The sequence below is a fragment of the Vipera berus genome (assembly GCF_964194415.1).
Source record: "Vipera berus genome assembly, chromosome: Z".
Lineage (NCBI taxonomy): Eukaryota > Metazoa > Chordata > Lepidosauria > Squamata > Viperidae > Vipera > Vipera berus.
The window spans coordinates 47,934,427-47,958,170 of record NC_138205.1 but is presented as its reverse complement, the minus strand read 5'-3'; the positions used below and the strand labels follow the sequence as shown (position 1 = coordinate 47,958,170).

At 38.7% G+C, this 23,744-nt stretch overlaps 1 protein-coding gene across 1 annotated transcript; it reads right to left on the bottom strand.

Annotated features, from left to right (window-relative positions):
* Positions 1 to 146: 146 nt before the first annotated feature.
* CSGALNACT1 (chondroitin sulfate N-acetylgalactosaminyltransferase 1) lies at positions 147 to 20,717 on the bottom strand (the record flags this gene model as incomplete). The annotated part of the gene is made up of 7 exons (XM_081346202.1): positions 147 to 430; positions 2,100 to 2,181; positions 12,044 to 12,138; positions 15,196 to 15,374; positions 16,453 to 16,554; positions 19,538 to 19,754; positions 20,090 to 20,717. 7 exons carry the CDS (start codon positions 20,715 to 20,717, stop codon positions 147 to 149), a joined length of 1,587 nt encoding a protein of 528 aa, XP_081202328.1.
* Between the last annotated feature and the right edge of the window lie 3,027 nt (positions 20,718 to 23,744).

Genomic DNA, 23,744 nt, shown 5'->3' with positions numbered 1-23,744 from the left:
CTTTGAAATCTATTTGTATGATATTGATTATCACAAACCTAAAAGATTATGAAGATCCCTCTAAGCCCAAGAATTTCCCTAAGAAGCTTTTCTTAAACTATAATCTAAGTTTGACATTTTGCTTTGTGGAAGACCCATTTTTGCCTTCACATATTCCTATTATTTGCTTTTTGTTTACGGTAATGAGCTTCAATCTCCCGTTGGAAGACCAGCAGGCCTAGCTGGTCATGAGAAGCTTCATTCATAGCTTTAGACTGTATGCACATCTTGTATTGTTCTGGGTTCAGCTCATCTAAGCAATGCTTTTCATGCCAAAGGTGGACAAGTCCCCGGACTGGTGTCCTGATAACCATGAGGTTGCTGTGAAGGTATTTACGGTACAGATGTACATCTTCTCCTCCCCATCCTTTAATGTCAAGATCAAACCCTCCTAATGAGAAAAGAAAGAGTGGCAACATTTGCAATAAACAGAAAGATGAAGTAGGCCTTCATTGGAAAAGAACTACAGATTTAGCAAAGTCATTCTGCCTGCAGGCATTCACGAGTAGGCAAGCATTGATGAAATATGCATTGCAATATTACAACACAAGTTCCACCTCTTGCTTACTTGCATGTCTTGTGACAATAAAGTGGGAAAGGTTAGAGCTTGTGCTGTGCTGTCACAATGTATTTTTCACCACTTTGGTATCATTATGCTTTAGGAATGGATGCCTGTTCTGCATGCTGCAATTATTTCAGGGATTTCTTATCCAAGAACAGGCAGTTTTTGCTTTCCAACCATTCATTCAACAACTATTCAAAGTTACGATAACACTAATAAACAAGATTTACAACCAGTCCTCAGAGTTGTAACCAGCAAAGTGTCCATGAGGCCACCCGATTGCAATTCACTGGCTTGCATTTATTGGCTTGCACTTATGATGGCTGCAGGGATTGCAGTTCACAAATGATTGTCATTTGTAACCTTTGCAATTGGCTTTTGACAAGCAAAGTCAATGGGGAAGCCAGCAGGAAGTTGCAAGTCACAGTGACATGACATCCTGCTTAATGACTACACCACTTAGTGACTGAGTTAGAAGTTCATATTGTCATTGGTGAGTGAAGTTTACCTGTATTAACAAAACTATCATGTTGTATCAGTCCTCAAGAGATCAGTCTCTTATCTCTCTCTTATTTTCTTTCAAGGTTAAAAGGGGCATTAGGATATTATTTTCTTTTGAAATGTATCTTTATTGGTTTCTAAGTTCATGTGTATACATTTAGCAGAAGTTCACATTCCCTCATATTTCAGACTGAGAAAAGAATTTCACATTGTTGTTAATATATTATTTAGAACAAATAATCAAAATGGTCTTGTTTTTTGCCATACTGAAAAAATGTTCCATTATATATTTGAATATTTGCTTTGAAACAATATATAACTCAATAGCAAAACTTAATAAGGTACTGTTACAGAAAAAGAGGCCACAGGAACTTTGAGTAAACTTTGTCATTATATAATAAAGTAAGATATGAACTATTTCCAGATTTATAGTCAGAAAAGTGCAATAATATAGCAAAAAATACAGGATATGTACAAACAATACTGCTGAATCAATTTGCAAACAGAGTCCACCTTATTTTGAATATTTCCAAGTTAAGAGTTTTACAATTTATTAATAACAGAATGTGGGGCTCCATGAAATCGTCATTAATTTGGAAAGTAAATATTAGTTAAATAAAAAAGGCTTCTTGGACATTTTTAAAGACATGATCAAGTTACATTAATAAAAACTGGGAGAGTTCTGGAAGTGGAATTGGGAGAATATCCCTCAGAAATCCTGTTTCAAGGATGTTTATATCTGAGATGATATCGTAGTGTTTTTTTCTTTCTTTCAATGGGTATGTTTTATTTAATCAATGATTGTAGATTGTGAAGATAGATTGGTTTGCTTAAATATTAAATATGCTAATATTAAAGGATGAGTTAATTCAAAGTAATTATGTAGCTGTGTATACCTTCCCCACATCAAGAAATAGTCTTGTGTCAAAAATAAACAAAAAAGACATAATATTCTGGCACTGATGCCTGGCAAACTTAAACAAGCATAGTGTCTTACCAATATTGATGTAATCAGAACGAAATTGACAAGTCATTCCAAACCCAAAGTCTCTCCAAAATCCTGTCTCTTTTTTTATTACCTGGAAAAAACAAGATATGTTTTAGCTGCAATTAAATAATCCCTTTTGACCTAATCCTTATTTTTGCTCAATGCAAAGCTGTAATGGATCTCCTAATCAATGAGAGGCACATCCTTTAAGTTGTTACACGCCTTGTGTTGCCAGTAAGGATTTATAAAAGTGAAAATTGTCTTATTTAGAGACCAGATTTGCTTTATTTTTGAGTATTTTCTCTCTTACTGGAGAAATAATGAGGGGATTTCAGCATTGTAATGAATAAAAGTCAGTGGTTTTCTGCCATCCTTTTCTACAATGCTAGAGAAATATACAAAGGATCACTTTTTCTTTGGATATCCCAAATGTGATTTTTTAAAATAATTTCTTAAAAAGTACACTGGTAATTAGTGCAAACCTCCTCGGTATTATATCCATATTACTTTGCGGGAAAATTCTGTTTAAGGAAGTGCATTTGACAACCTGAAATAATATTCACTGGAGCTAAACTCAAGGCCATCCAACTGATCATTCTCAGACTACAACTCTCAGAAATCTTTGCATCCTAACAAGTGTATATTGCATACCCTTTTTAGAATGTAACATGTGATGTGAAAAGAAAATAGTGTAAAGCGGGTTTTTCCCCACGTAGAATTGAAGGTATAAGAGCAACGTTTCGACGAAATCTCATCTGTCATCCTCAGGCTGGTGGCTTCAGCTTCGTTCTTCTGGGAGAGGTGTGTGGTAGTGGCTGTTTGTTCCTCTTTTTTAAACTGCCAGAGGGGTGTGTTCTGTGGGTGGAGGTGTGCTCTGATTGGGTGGGAGTGTGTTTTGAATGGGGGCTGTGTTCTGATTGGGTGGGGATGTGTTTTGAGTGGATGGGCTGGTCTCAGCTGCCAGCCTTAGACCTGAACTGGTGTGTTGTGCTGCTTTTGTTCGGCTCCGTGTTTGTGGTGGTGCCATGTTTTTATAGTGGGTGTCAGTTTGCTTATTGTGTGGTTTGGAGGGGTTTAAAGTGGCTGATGTTGCAGCTGTAGTTAGGTTTCTGTTTTGTGGTTGTGTGTCGTTATCGTTGTGGGTTCGGATTTGCTTTTTGAATGGTTGCGTGGTGGTGATGTCATGTGATGTTATCATGAGTTTGGGTCTGGTATCATTCTTGGTGGTTGGGACTCGTCTGTCAATCAAGGCCGGTTTCCAAATGGCTGGTAGGCGAGAGGTATCATCTCGTTTGTTCATGCTGTGGGGGCGTTTTTCTATCTCAATGGCTTCTCTGATTATTCTGTTGTTAAAATGTTCAATTTTGGCGATAGTTTTGGTTTTTTTAAAATCAATTTCATGTCCCGTGGCTTTAAAGTGTTGGAACAGGGATGAAGTTTGTTCTCCCTTTCTGGGTGAGTTCCTGTGCTCTTCAATGCGTGCACTTATTCTTCTGTTGGTCTGTCCAATGTATGTGGTGGGGCAGGTGGTGCATGGGATTTCGTATACTCCTTGGTTTTCTAACCCAATTATGTCTTTGGGGTTTCTTAGAATGGTGGATATTTTTCTGTCTGTGTAGAATGCTGTTTTGATGTTGTGTTTTTGGAGGATCTTGCTGATTCTGTCTGTGGTCCCTTTTAAGTATGGGAGGAGGGCTTTGCCATTTTCTTGTTCTCTGTCTTGGGTTTTTGTGGGTGTCTCTCTTCGGATTAAGTTGGTAATCATGTTTCTTTGGAATCCATTGGCTGTTAGTACATTAGTGAGAGTGTGTAGTTCGGTTTTTAGGTGTTGTTCGTCAGCTAGGTGTTTTGTTCTGGAGATGAGTGTCTTGGCTATGGAGTTGATCTGTGCTGGGTGGTGGTGTGAGAGTGCGTTCAGATAGAGGTTTGTGTGTGTTTTTTTTATGGTAGATAGTGTGTCCTAGGGAGCCGTTGGATTTCTTGTAGACTAAGACATCAAGGAAGGGAAGTTGATTGTTAGCTTCTGTTTCCATGGTGAATTGTATTTTGGGGTGTAGGCTATTGAGGTGTGTGAGGAAGTCATCCAGGTTTTCTTTGCCGTGTGGCCAGATTACGAAGGTGTCATCTATGTATCTGAGCCAGAGTTTGGGTTTGTGGTTGGATTTTTCTAGAGTGAGGGTTTCAAAGTGTTCCATGTAGAGGTTTGTGATGACAGGTGAAAGGGGTGATCCCATGGGTGCTCCTTCCATTTGTTTGTATCTTTGTCCATTGTACATGAAGTATGTGTTTGATAGGCAGTGGTTGGTCAGATCTAGGATGTGTTTTGGCGGGTTGTATTTATTTAGGATAGCTGTCAAGGCTTCTTTGATTGGCACTTGGGTGAAGAGGGTTATGACATCGAAGCTCACAAGTAGGTCACAGGGCTGTAAGTTGAAGCTGAAGCCACCAGCCTGAGGATGACGGATGAGATTTCGTCGAAACGTCGCCCTGATACCTCCAATTCTACGTGGGGAAAAACCCCGAATGACCAAAGATCTACATACTATATATATATATATATATATATATATATATATATATATATATATATATATATATATATATATATATATATATATATATATATATATATATATATATATATATATATATATATATATATATATATATATATATATATATATATATATATATATATATATATATATATATATGGATCTTCGGTCATTCGGGTTTCCTCCCGCGTAGAACTAAAGGTGTAGGTGCAACGTTTCGACGGAATCCCATCCGTCATCATCAGGCTGGTGGCTTTAGCTTCCTTCTTCTGGGAGAAGCATGTGGCTGTTTGTTCCTCTTTTTTAAACTGCCAGAGGGGGTGTGTTCTGTGGGTGGAGGTGTGCTCTGATTGGGTGGGGGACCAAGTGTGTTCTGATTGGGTGGGAGTGTGTTTTGAATGGTGGGTGTGTTCTGATTGGGTGGGGGTGTGTTCTGAGTGGATGGGCTGGTCTCAGCTGCCAGCTCCAGACCTGAGCTGGTGAGTTGTGCTGCTTTTGTTCGGCTTCGTGTTTGTGGTGGTGCCATATTTTTATAGTGGGTGTCAGTTTGCTTATTGTGTGGTTTGGAGGGGTTTAAAGTGGCTGATGTTGCAGCTGTAGTTAGGTTTTTGTTTTGTGGTTGTGCCTCGTTATCATTGTGGGTTCGGATTTGCTTTTTGAATGGTTGTGTGGTGGTGATGTCATGTGATGTTATCATGAGTTTGGGTCTGGTATCATTCTTGGTGGTTGGGACTCGTCTGTCAATCAAGGCGGGTTTCCAAATGGCTGGTAAGCGAGAGGTATCATCTCGTTTGTTAATGCTGTGGGGGCGTTTTTCTATCTCAATGGCTTCTCTGATTATTCTGTTGTTAAAATGTTCAATTTTGGCGATAGTTTTGGTTTTTTTAAAATCAATTTCATGTCCCGTGGCTTCAAAGTGTTGTACCAGGGATGAAGTTTGTTCTCCCTTTCTGAGTGAGTTTTTGTGCTCTTCAATGCGTGCACTTATTCTTCTGTTGGTCTGTCCGATGTATGTGGTGGGGCAGGTGGTGCATGGGATTTCGTATACTCCTTGGTTTTCTAACCCAATTATGTCCTTGGGGTTTCTTAGGATGGTGGATATTTTTCTGTCTGTGTAGAATGCTGTTTTGATGTTGTGTTTTTGGAGGACCTTGCTGATTCTGTCTGTGGTCCCTTTTAAGTATGGGAGGAGGGCTTTGCCATTTTCTTGTTCTCTGTCTTGGGTTTTTGTGGGTGTCTCTCTTTGGATTAAGTTGGTAATCGTGTTTCTTTGGAATCCATTGGCTGTTAGTACATTAGTGAGAGTGTGTAGTTCGGGTTTTAGGTGTTGTTCGTCAGCTAGGTGTTTTGTTCTGGAGATGAGTGTCTTGGCTACAGAGTTGATCTGTGCTGGGTGGTGGTGTGAGAGTGCGTTTAGATAGCGGTTTGTGTGTGTTTTTTTATGGTAGATAGTGTGTCCTAGGGAGCCGTTGGATTTCTTGTAGACTAAGACATCAAGGAAGGGAAGTTGATTGTTAGCTTCTGTTTCCATGGTAAATTGTATTTTGGGGTGTAGGCTATTGAGGTGTGTGAGGAAGTCATCCAGTTTTTCTTTGCCATGTGGCCAGATTACGAAGGTGTCATCTACGTATCTGAGCCAGAGTTTGGGTTTGTGGTTGGATTTTTCTAGAGCGAGGGTTTCAAAGTGTTCCATGTAGAGGTTTGCGATGACAGGTGAAAGGGGTGATCCCATGGGTGCTCCTTCCATTTGTTTGTATCTTTGTCCATTGTAGATGAAGTATGTGTTAGATAGGCAGTGGTTGGTCAGATCTAGGATGTGTTTTGGGGGGTTGTATTTATTTCGGATAGCTGTCAAGGCTTCTTTGATTGGCACTTGGGTGAAGAGGGATACGACATCGAAGCTCACAAGTAGGTCACAGGGCTGTAAGTTTAGTTTACTTATGATCTCTATGATTCCAAAGAAACACGATTACCAACTTAATCCAAAGAGAGACACCCACAAAAACCCAAGACAGAGAACAAGAAAATGGCAAAGCCCTCCTCCCATACTTAAAAGGGACCACAGACAGAATCAGCAAGGTCCTCCAAAAACACAACATCAAAACAGCATTCTACACAGACAGAAAAATATCCACCATCCTAAGAAACCCCAAGGACATAATTGGGTTAGAAAACCAAGGAGTATACGAAATCCCATGCACCACCTGCCCCACCACATACATCGGACAGACCAACAGAAGAATAAGTGCACGCATTGAAGAGCACAAAAACTCACTCAGAAAGGGAGAACAAACTTCATCCCTGGTACAACACTTTGAAGCCACGGGACATGAAATTGATTTTAAAAAAACCAAAACTATCGCCAAAATTGAACATTTTAACAACAGAATAATCAGAGAAGCCATTGAGATAGAAAAACGCCCCCACAGCATTAACAAACGAGATGATACCTCTCGCTTACCAGCCATTTGGAAACCCGCCTTGATTGACAGACGAGTCCCAACCACCAAGAATGATACCAGACCCAAACTCATGATAACATCACATGACATCACCACCACACAACCATTCAAAAAGCAAATCCGAACCCACAATGATAATGAGGCACAACCACAAAACAAAAACCTAACTACAGCTGCACCATCAGCCACTTTAAACCCCTCCAAACCACACAATAAGCAAACTGACACCCACTATAAAAATATGGCACCACCACAAACACGGAGCCGAACAAAAGCAGCACAACTCACCAGCTCAGGTCTGGAGCTGGCAGCTGAGACCAGCCCATCCACTCAGAACACACCCCCACCCAATCAGAACACACCCACCATTCAAAACACACTCCCACCCAATCAGAACACACTTGGTCCCCCACCCAATCAGAGCACACCTCCACCCACAGAACACACCCCCTCTGGATGTTTAAAAAAGAGGAACAAACAGCCACATGCTTCTCCCAGAAGAAGGAAGCTAAAGCCACCAGCCTGATATATATATATATATATATATACATATATATATATATATATATATATATATATATATATATATATATATATATATATATATATATATATATATATGTAAAGGTAAAGGTTCCCCCGCACATGCGTGCTAGTCGTTTCCGACTCTAGGGGCCGGTGCTCATCTCCGTTTCAAAGCCGAAGAGCCAGCGCTTGTCTGAGGACGTCTCCGTGGTCATGTGGCCGGCATGACTAGACGCCAAGGGCGCACGGAACGCTGTTACCTTCCCACCGTAGTGGTCCCTATTTTTCTACTTGCATTTTTACGTGCTTTCGAACTGCTAGGTTGGCAGAAGCTGGGACGAGTAACAGGCGCTCACTCTGTTACGCGGCACTCGGGATTCAACCCGCCAAACTGCCGACCTTCTGATCGACAAGCTCAGCGTCCTAACCCACTGAGCTACCGCGTCCATATATATATATGTAGGTCTAGAGTCTCGGGTTTCTTCCCGCGTTCCTTTCATCTTCAGAAAGTTGTGGCGACGTTTCGACGAAATCCCATCCGTCATCATCAGGCCGGAGTATTCCTCCTGCTGCTTTCAGGAGCAATGCGTGGTCTGTCTGTTCCTTTCCTTCCAACTGCCGGTGGGGCTGTGTTCCGACTGGGTGGAGGCGTGGCTGCTTTCTGATTGGGTGGGGGTGTCCTCCGACTGGGTGGAGGCGTGGTTGTCTTCTGATTGAGTGGAGGCGTGGCTGTCTTCTGATTGGGTGGATGTGTGGTTGTCTTCCGATTGGTTGGAGGCGTGGCTGTCTTCTGATTGGGTGGGGTGTGTTCTGAATGGGTGGGGTTTTTTTGCTCCTGAAAGCAGCAGGAGGAATACTCCGGCCTGATGATGACGGATGGGATTTCGTTGAAACGTCACCACAACTTTCTGAAGATGAAAGGAACGCAGGAAGAAACCCGAGACTCTAGACCTACACATACAGACACCCGCGAGAATCTACGAAAACAAATATATATATATATATATATATATATATATATATATATATATATATATATATATATATATATATATATATATATATATATATATATATATATATATATATATATATATATATATATATATATATATATATATATATATATATATATATATGTAAATTACTAACAAAGAATTAAAGGGAAACTGAGATGCATTTCTGACTCCTTAGTCGTCATCAGTCAGCTATACCCTTCTGAGATTCGAACCTGGGCTGATTGCATATTAGGCAGTGTTATTTGCCTCTAAGCCACAAGGTCTCTCTCGCTCTGTTAGCTTTTTTCTGCAAGGGAAGATATGTTTCAAATGTTAACTATTTAGATTACCTTGCTAGGCCCCAAACATGGGGCAAATCTTTATTTCCTGTTTTCAGCCTATCTTGAAGGCTATCGAACAGGCAGTAGTCACACCGGACAATTCATATATTTGTGTAAATTACTAACAAAGAATTAAAGGGAAACTGAGATGCATTTCTGACTCCTTAGTCGTCATCAGTCAGCTATACCCTTCTGAGATTCGAACCTGGGCTGATTGCATATTAGGTAGTGTTATTTGCCTCTAAGCCACAAGGTCTCTCTCGCTCTGTTAGCTTTTTTCTGCAAGGGAAGATATGTTTCAAATGTTAACTATTTAGATTACCTTGCTAGGCCCCAAACATGGGGCAAATCTTTATTTCCTGTTTTCAGCCTATCTTGAAGGCTATCGAACAGGCAGTAGTCACTATTGCCCCATAGAGGCAATAAAGAAGGAAGGAAGTCCTGCTGATTGCGGAGAGATGGTGGTCGATCTGATTGGTTTGGGAAAAGCCCTCCAGAAACCAGTAGGAGAAAGGCTAGCTTAATTTCAGAGTCTAGCCCAAGCTACAAGCAGTAGAAGCCCAAAAGCACTACTTGAAACTGAATGTAAACAACGTGTTTGGAACTGGGTAAGAACAGTGATTTTCTCTCTTGTATTTGAAAATTGATTTCCTGGGGGGGGGGGAGAAAAACCCCAAGAAGCAAAAAGCCTCCAAAAGTGAGAAGGAGGGAGGATCTTTGCCCCACCCTCCTACAGATGGAAACAGTGAATTAAACTTTTCAGAGGGAACAGAAATATACTGAAATGAAATTATATAAGACTTAATTTGGATAAGTTTGAAATCAGTGGAATCTATTAAGATTTTCCTTTTAAACCATGAAAAAATTGGTAAACAATTGTCTATTACTGAAAAATGAACTGGTGCTGACATCTAGTAGTGGAAGAAAATATACAAGAGTAGTTGTTCTATTACAGGAACTGGCAAAGCCCAGGAAAAGATAACTTGTTTTTGGTGACTTTCAATGTCTTAATAACAGAGTACAGCTGTGACAAAAAAAGAAAACATTTTGGGCTATCTACAAGGTGAGAATTATAAACTTTAGAAAAAAACCTGACCTTTCTGGATTACAAATACTGACTCAACTGTGACTCTAAAGCTGTCTGCAGAGATAGGAAAACCCTGATTTTTGGCTATCATGGAAAATTAGAGATCTGCAGAAAGAATATACCAAGAAAAAACAGATACTTTCCAGAAGGAGATTTATGCTATGTTACAACTAATTCAAACAACAATGATCTCAAATCATGAGGAAATTTAAAATAACTTTGAAAATATAAATGAGCACATCTCCAATTTAACTTTACAATACAAAACTGTTGGGAAATAAAAATAGAGAGTGAGCAGAAAAAACAGACAACTGAATGTGAGACAGAAGAGAGATTTCAAGATGAAACTTAGCAATAGAAGGAAATATGACGTAACCCAGATGGAAAAAAAAACTTACAGGAAATACTGGACATGGAAAAGATAACCTATACTCTTAAGATCACAAAATAGGTTTGAGGGCAAGAAAAGATTTGACAAAATAGATTCTGTCACTATGAGAATTTGAGAGACAAAAAATGATAAATAAAAAAATTAAGAAAGAAAGAAAGGAAAAGATTCTCAATGAATATGAAGGAATGAAACCTTCCTATAAAAACACCTTACCTGTTTTATACTTGCAACAACATTTACAAGATTATGGGAAGACTCTTTGATTCAGTGAAGCATATTGATCAGGAAAGATGTTTGGCAAAAAAAAAAGAAGCTAAAGTGAGAATTAGGAAACTAGATGATAAGATTTACCAGAGGGAATATTTAAAAATTAAACATCTGTTTCAATATGGTTAAAGAAATAGAAAGATTTTGGATATAAATGAAGATTAATTTAAGAGGGATGAATCCTTCAAGTAACATATTATTTTTTCTTTCTTTTTTCCATTGTGTTTTGGTTTTTGACATGAGAAATATAAAAATTTGGGGATGATTTATATAAAAGAAATGTTTTCTCTGGTTTTTTCCCCTCTTTTCTTTTTTTTAGGATATGAGAACTATAAAATTGTTGGGATGGCTTGTATGAGAAAAAAGAGTTAAATACTTAAGTGTAACTAATTTTGAGAAAATCTTAACCAGTAAGAATGTTTTGAATATTGTTGGAAAAACAAATTTAAATAAGAATTTTGTAAACAGGATCTATGACAAGGCAATCAAGATGATCAATTAGAAAAGAAGCTTTATATTGAGATGGTTATTACTGAAAAATGTCTTTATTTAATTGTCATTTATTCAAATAAGAACTGCATTAATTTAAGGTTGGCAAAAGAGAATATTATTGGAAGAAGAGAAAATCCAGCAAAGACATTATATGGACTATAGAATTATAGAAATTAATTATTAATGATTGTTTTTTAAATATAAACCCAGACAACATGCTGTTTTACCAAATATTAAGGTGATTATGTTAAAAATCAATAAAACATATTTTAAAAAAAGAAAAGAAAAAACCCCAGTCTCTGATGCTTATTGATGTAGATTATTTATCTTAAAGAGAAGCTAATAAATGTATTCGCTAGCAGTAATCTTAAAGCACTGGCAAGTTCATATGGGCATGGGTAGTTTTTAAAATATTTTATGTTTTTTCTACATTCACACACTACCTAGAATCCACTGCAGTTGGGTGGTCAGTACATTTAAATAAATAAATAAAAATAGAAGTTTTTTTCCATTAATTCTTTAAACTAGTAGACTAGTGGTCTATACAGGTGGTTCAACTTGTATAGATTTGGTGTATTATATCTGGACAATCAGCTTCCAGTAAACATCTTCTTTAAGCAGATCCATTCTCTGACAACAGTCTCGTCTTCAAAACAGCCTTATGTAGTGAAAAGGTCTATCTTCCTAGTACGCGTATGTCTGAGCCTCAAGTGTCATTCCTTAAATAAATTTGCAGTTGTGCTATTAACTCAAAATAGAAAAAGGCTCCAACAAATACTGCTGAGGTTTTAAGAATTTTCAGTCTGTGCATTTGGTTGAACAACAAATTACCTACCAGCTGTTGTTTTAAGGGTGGAATGGAATTATGCTGTCCATATATTAGACTTGGGTTGTACTGGCTGAAAAGAACAGGATAGAATACTTTCTTTCCTAGAAATAAGAGTTGAAAAAATATGATATTTTTTTTGCTAAATCTGCTTTTGAACATTTTGAACAAGGCAAATTTCAGAGCAATGAATAGGTGTAGACATAGTAAGAAACTATATGTTTCTGTTGGAAACAGTCTAAATGCTACTATTACTTCATTTTTAAATATATTTATTTATTTATTTATTTATTTTATTGCATTTATATACCGCCCTTTCCCTGAGGACTCAGGGAGGTTTACAGGGAGTTAAAAATCAACCATACAAAAGTTAAAACCCAATTTAAAAAAATATTAAATCAACCCTGTACTATTAAAAACCCCAATTAAAACGAATGTCTCCTCAGCCTGGGCCCGAGAGCTCAAAGAGCCAGGTCTTCAGGCCCCGGCGGAATGATCGGAGGTCGGGAGCAGTCCTCAGCTCCACCGGCAGCTGGTTCCAGAGGGCAGGCGCCCCCACTGAGAAGGCCCTATCCCTGGGTGTCACCCGCCGGCAATCTCTTACCGGCGGGACCCTGAGCAGACCCTCCCTGTGGGAGCGCACTGGGCGAAGGGCGTTTGATGCCGGCAGCAGGTGTTCCCTCAAATACCCCGGACCCAGGCCATGTAGGGCTTTATAGGTGATAACCAGCACCTTGAATTTCACCCGGAGGGCAACTGGAAGCCAATGCAGCTCGCAGAGTAGAGGTGTTACCTGGGAGTATCGGGAAACCCCCATTACAACTCGCACGGCCGCATTCTGCACCAGTTGAAGCCTCCGAGTGGTCTTCAAGGGCAGCCCCATGTAGAGAGCGTTACAGTAGTCCAAACGGGAGGTCACAAGCGCATGAGTAACTGTGCGTAGGGCGTCTCGGTCCAGATAGGGACGCAACTGGCGCACCAGGCGAACCTGTGCAAAAGCCCCCCTGGTCACGGCTCCTATGTGATCTTCAAAATTGAGCCGTGAATCCAGGAGGACGCCCAAGTTGCGAGCCCTATCAACGGGGGGTAACACCTCACCCCCCATCGTTAGAGGTGGAATAACTTGGTTAACCCGAGATGCCGATATGCACAGCCACTCAGTCTTGGCGGGATTGAGACGAAGCCTGTTTCTCCCCATCCAGACCTGAACCGCCTCCAGGCACCGGGACATCACGGAGATATTTAAGTAAGAAGAGAGAAGTGAAAGTATGATTTACATGCTAATACCTGTATGTGTGCTTTTGAGTCAGTGTTGACTCCTAGCAACTTCCTAGCAAAGTCCCTACAGTTTTCTTGGTAACATTTCAGAAATGCCTTGCCATGGTCTCCTTAAGGCTGCGACTGGTCAAGATCATCCAGCTGACTTCATGCCTAAGGTAAGACTAGAAGTTGTGATTTTCTGGTTTCTGTAACATATGGCTCTACACCTGGCTCTTCGAGCTCTCTGGCCCAGGCTGAGGATTAATTTATTTTAATTGGGGTTTTATTTATACAGGGATAAATTTAATCTTTTTTAAACTTGGTTTTTAACTTTTGTATTTTTGGTTTTTAATTACCCTGTAAACCGCCCTGAGTCCTCCGGGAAAGGGCGGTATATAAATGTAATAAAATAAATAAATAAATAAATAAATATCAAGATATTTCCTCTAAAATTAAAGAGGGTTCTAGCTTTTACTGATCTACCATATAAACACCGCTCCACAGTCCTTAAAATACAATTCTCATCCATTTTTAGGTTTCATTAGGTCTTAGCTTGCTGTATTTCCAGTATAGATTTATGGGATTGGGGTTTTCTCAAAAGTGCTTTTTCAAAAGCTAACTGGACTGTTTTTTCCTTGAGGAAGAAGAAAACATTTTTTTCTCATCCAAGAAATTTAATCAGGGGGATGGGAGGATAGGTACTGACAATTGAGACTGGATGGTGGGATGATGGAAGGATAGGTTCTGATCAGATGTTTGGGGAGGGGGAAGATGGAAGGATTGTATTTCTTTGCAGTCATCTGGTCGTTAGCACTTTCTCTGAGAGCCATTGAGGTCACTTGGGGGTTATCTGTGCCCTCAGAGTCACCAGAGTGCAGTTGGTTGTGGAATCTTCTGGGAATTGCTGCAAGGACTGCATTGTAGACTGGAGCTAGGTGGTGTCTTATCTCTCCCCCTCTTTTAGAGGGAGCTGCTCAATGTTAACATAAAAGACCTCTTTTACTCCTCTTTCAAGATCTGCTCTATCAAAATATGGATTTTGCTGATGTCAAAAGAGTGACTTTTGTTTTTCAAATGCAGATGGACCACTGAATCTTGTCCTGATGGGTTTGATCTCCTATGCTGTGCCATGCGCTAGTGAAGTGGTCGCTTTGTTTCACCAATGTACAGATCACTGTATTGTATTGCATATATCACATCATGCTCAGTTTGTGTCTGGGTGTTTTATCCTTGGGGTGGACAAGCCTCTGCCTTAGTGTATTCTTGGGTTTAAAATGCACATGTATATTGGTTGAAAATTCTCCTGAGTTTTCCAGATATTTCTGAAACGCATGGAATGACAATGTTGCTACATTTGTTCTTCTATTCTTTATCTGTAATGAAGGAGCTCCTGCTGGATCTTTTTCTGGATCTTTTTTCTAATTTAGTTTTCAGCCAGTCCTGGGAAATGTTCCAAAGACAAAAGGAAACATGGAGTCTTTTTTTATTTTAAAAAATGAAAATCACCTGAGAGGGGAACTTTTCCAAATTGTATCTCAAAATTTTATGTTCATGGATTTAAGATGTCTCTGCCCATTTGCTTGGATCAACAGGTTCAGATTTTTCTTTATCTGAATCACTCAGGATGAGCCCCCTCATTATTACAATGATTTTCATATTTATAGAGAAGAATACTTTCCATGATTATTACAGATGATGACTATATACATTTTCTAATTTCTGAAATGTATACAGGAGAAATTAGCTGAGCTTTCAGATTATACTTACAGTTTTGCTAAAGGGAGCTGACAGGTTTCTGAAGGAATATACATATGAAGTATCTTCAGTGTTAAAAAGAATAACAAACTGCTTATGCTGCAAATTGAATTTCTGTCCATCATATCATGAATGGCTGACTGTACCTGGTTGTGTGTTTAATCTACATGTGTTCAGGAATTCCTTTGTGAAATATATATCCACGTCACAGAAAAATAGTACAACATTGTTTCCTTTCCAATATCTTGCACCCACGTCCAGCCCTTTCCCCCTGGAGAACGCTTCATCCAGCTGGATAAATGAGTAATTTCTGAAATTAGCTGATCTGTTAGGAAAAATTATATTTAAGTTTTATCTGGCCTTCACCAATTATCATTTGTACATAATTTTTATTGTAAGACAAACAGAGACTTTGATTAACAGAGATTAATACATTTATCATGACCGACTCTTATATGCAGGAAAGAAAATCCTCCATCTTATGACTTAGGCCATCATTTAGCTCTATTGTATGCTGCTTATTTGTTGGATGTGCAGCTAAATTGGTTTAATAAATAAATACAATCAAAATAATGCTTTACGATGATATATTAGTTGGTTTTTAATGCTACATTTTAATTTATAGTAAGCAACAAGCTCTGTTAGTTGCCAAAGTTTTCTCTTGAAATGTCTCAGTAGTATTCAGCTGATTTTTAAAAGGAAAATATGATTCAAATCATATTTTTGGTTGTATCAAATCATATTATTTGGTTGTAGAAATATGGGGTTGGATCCAGACTTCTTAGAGTAATCAAGTGAAATCTGTAGAGATTGTTTGGACCTGTTGATTGCAATAGATCTAATCTAACAATGATTTAGTGTGGACTCATTCCATTATTACTGGAAAAGGTAGATGGGCTTAAGAATTTATTCAAAAGCCTGTTGTATAATTGCAATATAATGAAAGCTCTATAATACAGTGAGAAATAAATAGAACAGCTTGCCTCCTTGTGCTTGTTCTATTGCTGGAAGTTTCCAAGAAAAAGAAAAAAGAGATAATGTTTTAAATTAAGCTAATTAAGATTTTACTCTTGTCAGTGCAGGACAAATTATCTGAATGATGATGATTTGTCAATAACAATTTTGAAAAGAATTCTGTTTATAGCATTTCCAGTATTGTTTAAGGATGCTCCTAAGCACACACAGATTGCTCAGTAGTTTTTTTTTTCTGTTTAGAGATGATTAGAATTAGTTATCTAAGATTTCAGCCAAACAACAATAGGATTTCCAGATTATCCTGAGACTTGCCACTTCTTTTTGAAAATTTTAACCATTAATGAGAAGAGTAGAATCAGGAAATCCATCTTTTCATTTTCTTTTGGTTTCTAAATTCAAAATAATATTAAGATATTTTTTTTACTCACTTGGATATGTTTTCTAGGATTTCTTTGACTTTGCTCATTTGTTCACTTCCAAAGTACACTACAGTCAGGTGAATTCTTCCATCTTGCTGCATACTCACCTCCCTAAAATAGAAATCCAATGGAGGATCATAAGCATATTTTCTTACAACTTTAATTTGTAACACCTTATATATTCACACTGCACCTTACCTTCATGCATTGACTTACTCTTTATCTATATCTGTATCCAGAGAGAAGGTATATAAAAATTTTTGAGCTTGACTGTTCTGATTCCAAAATGTTTACTAGGAACCTGAAACACCTGTTCTTATCAAAAGGTTCCAACATCCATACTGGTAATTTCAAACTTATAGAAACTTTTTGTATGTGCCTTTGAATCTATGTTGACTCTTGGCAAATGCCTGGACAAGGCCCTGCAATTTTTTTGGCAAGATTTCAGAAGTGGTTTGCTATTGCCAGCTTCCTAGGGCTGAAAGAAAGTGACTGCCCAAGTTCACCCAGCTGGCTCTGTGCTGAAGGAAGGACAAAATTCAGAATTTCTATCCTGGTGCCTTAACTACTGTTCCATATTGGCTCACTATAAAAACTGGTCCAAAATCAATGTTTTAACCTTCATTTTATAATAAAATATTTCTTGGTCAGAATTTTCATCCTTTAAAGCAAGACATACAATCTGTTGTTTTGTTTTTTAAAAATATCATGAAATATTAACAGGGCTTTTAAAATCTCACAGCTAAGTGATTTACTCTGATATTTTCACTTCCCCTAATAAATCTGCACTTGTATGCATGCAGTCTTCTTAATGAAAGTTGTTAAATAGATTCTTGGAATCTGTTACAGCAATTGGAGAAAGCCAACACAGTGGCAGCCAAACCTACTTCTCCCTTATATTTCAAAACTATAATTAGATATATGTGCTCCATATTGTATTAAGCTATGGTGGTGCTTAGATATAATTGGTTCAATAAGGCACAAGTGACTGGGTTGGCACATTGTACTAACTAAGCCATATATTATAGCAACCAAATTACAATGAGCTGAATTCACATAACATGTTAAGCCAAACCAAACAAATCACGTTACATGAATCAGACAAAGAACTGGCTAACAGCACTTTGGAATGCACAGTGTATCTCCTTGAAAGTTTATTTATTTTTTATTTCCAATTTGACACTGCCTAGTTTCAATTGACTCTGGGAGGCTGAGAGCATAAATAACAGAATAACACAAAGTAACAAATATACAATTCAGATAAAAGCATAGCATTAAAGAGATGGCAGTTCCAGTCAACACAACATATCCAATATGTAACAAGAGGTACCAAACACCCCAGCTCAAAGCCTGGGAGATGACCCAGATTTTAAAAGCCTCTATAATGTCATCATGGTGGGAGCCGTACATATCTCAGGCAGAACCTCATTCCAGAGGGCACACTATATGACAAAGAAAGCAGGATTGTGGGGTCCTGACAGATGGCATTGCTTGATTAAAGGAATCTGGAGTGTGACAGTCCTGTTTGAATGAACCTTCCAGGATATGGGTGATTCCCTGTAAAGGTAAAGGTAAAGGTTCCCCCGCACATGTGTGCTAGTCGTTTCCGACTCTAGGGGCCGGTGCTCATCTCCGTTTCAAAGCCGAAAAGCCAGCGCTTGTCCGAGGACATCTCCGTGGTCATGTGGCCGGCATGACTAGACGCCAAAGGCGCACGGAACGCTGTTACCTTCCCACCGTAGTGGTCCCTATTTTTCTACTTGCATTTTTACGTGCTTTCGAACTGCTATGTTGGCAGAAGCTGGGACGAGTAACAGGTGCTCACTCTGCTACGCGGCACTCAGGATTCGACCCGCCAAACTGCCGACCTTGTAACCTGTAGTAACTCTTGTAACCCTTGTAACCCTGTAGTAACCTGTAATATGCAATCTCTGTGCCACGTAGGGCTTTATAGAATAAATCAGTATCTTGAATTGCACTCAGAAGCAAAGTGGCACCCAGTGCATGGTAAGTGGGGAGACAGGGTGAAGGCATGTTGCCTAGGGAATGGTCAGGTAAGAAATAACATAGCCTGCAGCTGGATAGTTGGTGAAGCAATAGGCTCAGAATAAATCATCTCTAGTTTCTTTGGCTGTAAAGGAGACAGCAGGAGAATTATAGTAATGTCAACTTTACCAGGCAGACGAGACAGGAAACACAACCAGATAAGTTAATTCTATCTATTGTTCAGTTACATTAATCAGATCTCGAAAGTCTGCAAATACAATTCTTCCATCATCTCCTGTTGATGTGCCATCTCCATCCTGACTCTATCACAGATTGTCCACAAGTACAACTAATGCTGTCTCTGTACTGAATTTCTGCTTGAACCTGACCAGAATGGGTCTTAATAATTTGCTTCTTCCAGGGCTCTTATCAACTGCAGACTGACTATCTTCTCAACAGTGTTCCCTAAAAAAAAGGAAAAAATGGGTAATAATTATCTAAAATGGTTGGATCCAAGGATGGCCACCACCTCGCTCAAAGAGGCCAATACCAATCATAGATTTAACCATAGGTCATCTTCCTGGCTACTTTCAAGAGGGAGTCTGGTCCAGATGAGCAGAGAATCTTGTCTATTTCCTCAAGAATCATTGGTTCAAACTTCCATCTCAGAACATACCACAAATCAGGTTCTAGACATTTTGGAAAGATTTGCCTAGCCAGAGTCTAAGCAACTTTATTCATCAATAGCCTGAATATTTCCCACTGGTTTGATATGAGTAGCAGTTCTACTGACTCAGACATTTTGTTTTCACAAATTTTCCTAATCATAGCTTACTTAGCCAAAACAAATAATTCTGGGTGATAAACTAAGACTAAGTCTATTATATTAACCAATAATATAATTTGCTACAAGAAATATTATTGGATGATTATGCACCATCATGTTGTTGTTCACTCTTATCTACATCATAGATAAATATTTCAAATTAATATTCTTTTTTTAATCTAAAATAAATCTACAAAATAAATCTTCAAAACACAAAGTCTAGGTACACTGCCCTACAACTTCTCATCTGCCATAAGAGTGTACAATAGCAATGATACCAACCTGAAATTGTGCATAAACTGCTGAAACTTGCTGGCCCTTTTTGCCAGTGGCACTATGACATTAATAAGAGTGTGGGCCATATTGAGGTTTTCGTTTGCAACATTCATGATGGGGCCAAATGGTCTGAAAAGGACAATGCGCTTGAATTCATATTTTTTGCTTCCTTTGAATATCAACTCATATAGAGTGCCTTTATCTCTTTCAGTCCGGCGAATGCCTATTAGAAAAGAGAAGGCAATGATTAGCTAGAATTTCTAAAGAAGTAAAAAATATTTTTATACATAATCCCTCTGATTTTACTTCTGTAATTTTAGCAGTAGGCATTTATAATTTTATAATATATTGTCTTATGAATTCCTTATTTGGGAATCATGTATTACTACAAATTATCTATTGCTCTCAGTGGCTTATTAGATAGAACATGTAACACTAGCAAAAAATTATGAACAGTCTATTGAGGATAGAAATACATGCAGCAACCTTATTTTCATTTAAGACATCCCCACCCATAATTTCTTCATTCATTCTTAAGTGACTTCCCAGAAAACACACCTTCTATGAAGTCAGAGATGGAGTATATTTGATTATTTATGTTGCTGTTATTCTTTGGCCTATTTAAAATCTCCAGCCCTGACTCAATAGCTTCTGCCAATTCATCCCTCTTGTCCTTGCGCACAGGCTTTTCCTCAGGATGACGTAAAAGTCCCATCTCCAGCTGATAAACTTTTTCTTGAGTGAAGCTCTCAAAGGGCAATGCAGCATATTCAGTTGGCAGCTTGATGCCAGTAAGTATTTCTGCTTTGTCAATCTGGGAATGGAGGAACTGCAGCAGGGTTTTCTGGGATTTCTCAGAGTTTCCTAGGTCTAATCTAACCCCCTGTGCATCAGTATCTTGACCTTGCATGTTCTTCAGTGGTTCACTCCTTTCCTGAAGCTTATCTTTCAGCTCAGCAATTTGTTTTTTCAGGCTGTTGATATGGTCCCAATAATATTCTTCTTTTTGTAGGATTGCCTGATATTCCTCTTTTCCTGTTGGACTGTTAACTCTGAAGAATGCAGGTTGCTGATGGTTACTTCTTGGTGTGCAGGTCAACATGTAGAACACAGATGCTGCACAGCAGAAGAACACAAGCACAACTACTATTCGAGACAGCCATGCTATTATGCCACGACGAGCCATTATCTGCTAAGCAGCTGGTGATACCCACATTCCTGTAACAGACTGAAATTTCCTGCAATCTTTTTAGAACTCAGTTCAGAGGTTATACACATTGATATGTTTTTGAGTGATTAATTTCAATATAACCTGCATGCAATATGTGACAACTGGACAATGTTCCAAGGTCATTTACCAGCAGTACTAAAAGCTTCATTGAAAGACCATTGTTGGCATTTGAAGGATATCTGTTGATTCTGGATAAAAGTGGATAGTTGTCCACAGCAGAGAGAGAGAATGATCTGGAAGCCAAAGCAAAGACATATTGGATTAATTCCTGTGTGAAGAAGCTTTATCTTCAGAAGAAGCAGTCATTGAATGGTGTGATTGATTCACATCTGTTTGGCTACAATACAAAGATCTGACAACCAAGCAATTCTTATTTACCTAGATTTTAAGATAGCTGGCTTCATGTCTAAGGGACTGCTGGAGGAATTCATTGTCTCCTGGTTTCTAGCCTGATATTTTGAGTACAAGAACAAATTTGCTGTCCAGTTTACAATTAATAATTGTAACAGTAAGGATATTATTTCTTCTTTAAATAAAACCCATTGATGTGTAACTGTAAAAGAACAATTAGTTTCTGTGTTAACTTAATTAGTGTTTTTATTTTCCTCTCCTTTCAGGCTCTTATCTACTCTATCTTTCAAGTAAAACCCTTGCACATAGTTCCACGACATGACAGTTGTGTTAAAACTGATTTCCCACTTTTAAAAAATTCTGATTTGTTATTGATCTTTGAAAAATAATGAAAACCATTATTTAAACATTCAAAATCATGCCTTGAATAATTATTTTGAATTCAGTCTCTGACATGTCTATTTAAAAGGACCTGGTAGTAGACATTTGGAAGGCTTGTGCCAGTCAAAACAGAAGAAAGTGCTCTAATTCAGCTGAAGTCACCTTCATTTGCTATCCTCTCCAATTTTTCAGACCTTTGCATGCTAATTATAGTATTTTGTAATGAATAGTGTGACTTTTTATCTGTTTTAGCAATACTCTATGATTTATGTTTTCTAGGATATTTGGAACATCATTTAGTATTATGAGAAGTATATATTTTATGTAGTTTTTGTTCAAGAATGTGGCATCTGTTTTATTAACAAATCTTTTTGTATCTTTTTATAAGATACTAATCTTGTAATGCTTATATTATAAATTATAAAAGATCTTTATAGTATGTATAAGATATAATCAAATATATCCTTAAAAATATGACTGAATAATTTTCTGTTTTGTAAGGGTGAGGCAGAAACAGAGGAGGAAAACAAGAAAGGTAAAATAATTCAGTGTTGTCCTCAGAAGATAGAGTATTTTGTAATGAATAGTGTGACCTTTTATCTGTTTTAGCAATAATCTATATTTTATAATTTATATTTTCTAGGATATTTAGAACATCATTTAGTATTATGAGAAATACTATTTCATGTAATTTTTGTTCAAGAATGTGGCATCTGTTTCAATGCCTTGAATAAATCCTATAGTCAAAACACAATGGATATTCCTTATAAAATGAAATACTATTTCTTTGCAACAGTTTGAAATCCACCTTTCTTTCCTTCATCCTGCATGAGTGCCAATAGCATGATAACTTTTCATGCTTTATATATCAACCAAATGCCCATACTTTTAGTCTCCCTAGAACAGATATGTCAAACTCAAGGCCACATCCGGCCCGCAATGTGGATAGCTGTGGCCCAAGGGGCTGTCCTTGAGACAGTGAGGGACTGGGCCCCGCTGCCTCAAACCTGGCCCAGGCCAGCCAGGCACTGATCTATAACTTTGGAGCGTTGATCCGAAACGTGGTCAGTCTTAGATCTGTGAAGCTGCCTGGAGACAGTGAGTGGCAGCCCCTGCCGCCTCAGCCCCACCCCCGGGCTGCGCATACAATGCACTGAGCTGCGGATCCTGATATCCTGTTGTCTTCCTTCTGTATTTTGTCTTTGACTTTAGATAGCTCTTTTCTGAGTGTAAATATGGATTTCTGAGCTATTGTTGTGATTCAGGATCAGCCTGTGGGTTCGGCAGTTGGGTCGGACGATTCAGAGGAGGAGGAGGGGGTGTTGGAGAGGTTGCTGAGGGGGTTGGAGAGCTTGCTGATGAGAGCCCTCAGCCAGGCCCCTCCCACCTGGTTACGACGCAGACCCAGCTGTGTGAGCCTGACAGCGTGGATGAAGATGACCCACAGCTGGCCCTGTTCAAGGACGCCCGATGCAGGAGGCAGTCAATCAGGAGTAAACAGAGGAAGGCAATGGGGCACCTCGGAAGGAGGCAGAGAGAAGCCACGCCCTGAACTGTTTAAAAGGGGAATGCGTGGGAGGGCTGGTTTGCTGAAGGCAACCGTTTGAATAGCTCCTGTTTCATGGTTCGTGTCTTGTTTTTGCTCTGTTTGCTTTTGTGTCCATAAATTTGGCAGGCTTAGTTCCAGCCTCTTGCCTTCTTGCAAAGGGGTTGTCCCTGCCTTTTCTGCAGGGCCGGTAGCAGGCTGGTACAGAACAGCTATCATTATTTGTAGGGGTTGCAGTATTCTGGAAGCCATTTTGGATGTTCCTTTGATATATGGCAGGACATGTTTTTGTGTTGTGGTTGGCTGTGTATTTTGTCGAGGTTTGGATGATAAGCATCGTATTGTGAAATTTTTGGGATAGCCATTGTGGAGGAAAACATCTAAAAGATGTTTGTTTCTCTTCTGCTTTTCTTCATAAATCAGTGCTGCAGTGTCTTTTAACTCTTTTGAAAAGGGTCTGGATGCAGCTCCTCTTGTGTGCAGTGCAGTGGCTGCTTGTGAAATTTAGAATTTGGTCTGTGTGCCTGGATTTTCAGTATATGCAGGTTGTTAATTCACCATTATCTTCTCTCCTTATGTCAATTTCTAGGAAGGGGAGTCATTGCTCTTTTTCTTCCTCATGTATAAGACTGATCCCAGTGAATACATTGTTGAGTAGATGGCGTGTCTCTTCTAGTCTGATGTGTTTGATGATGGTAAAAGTG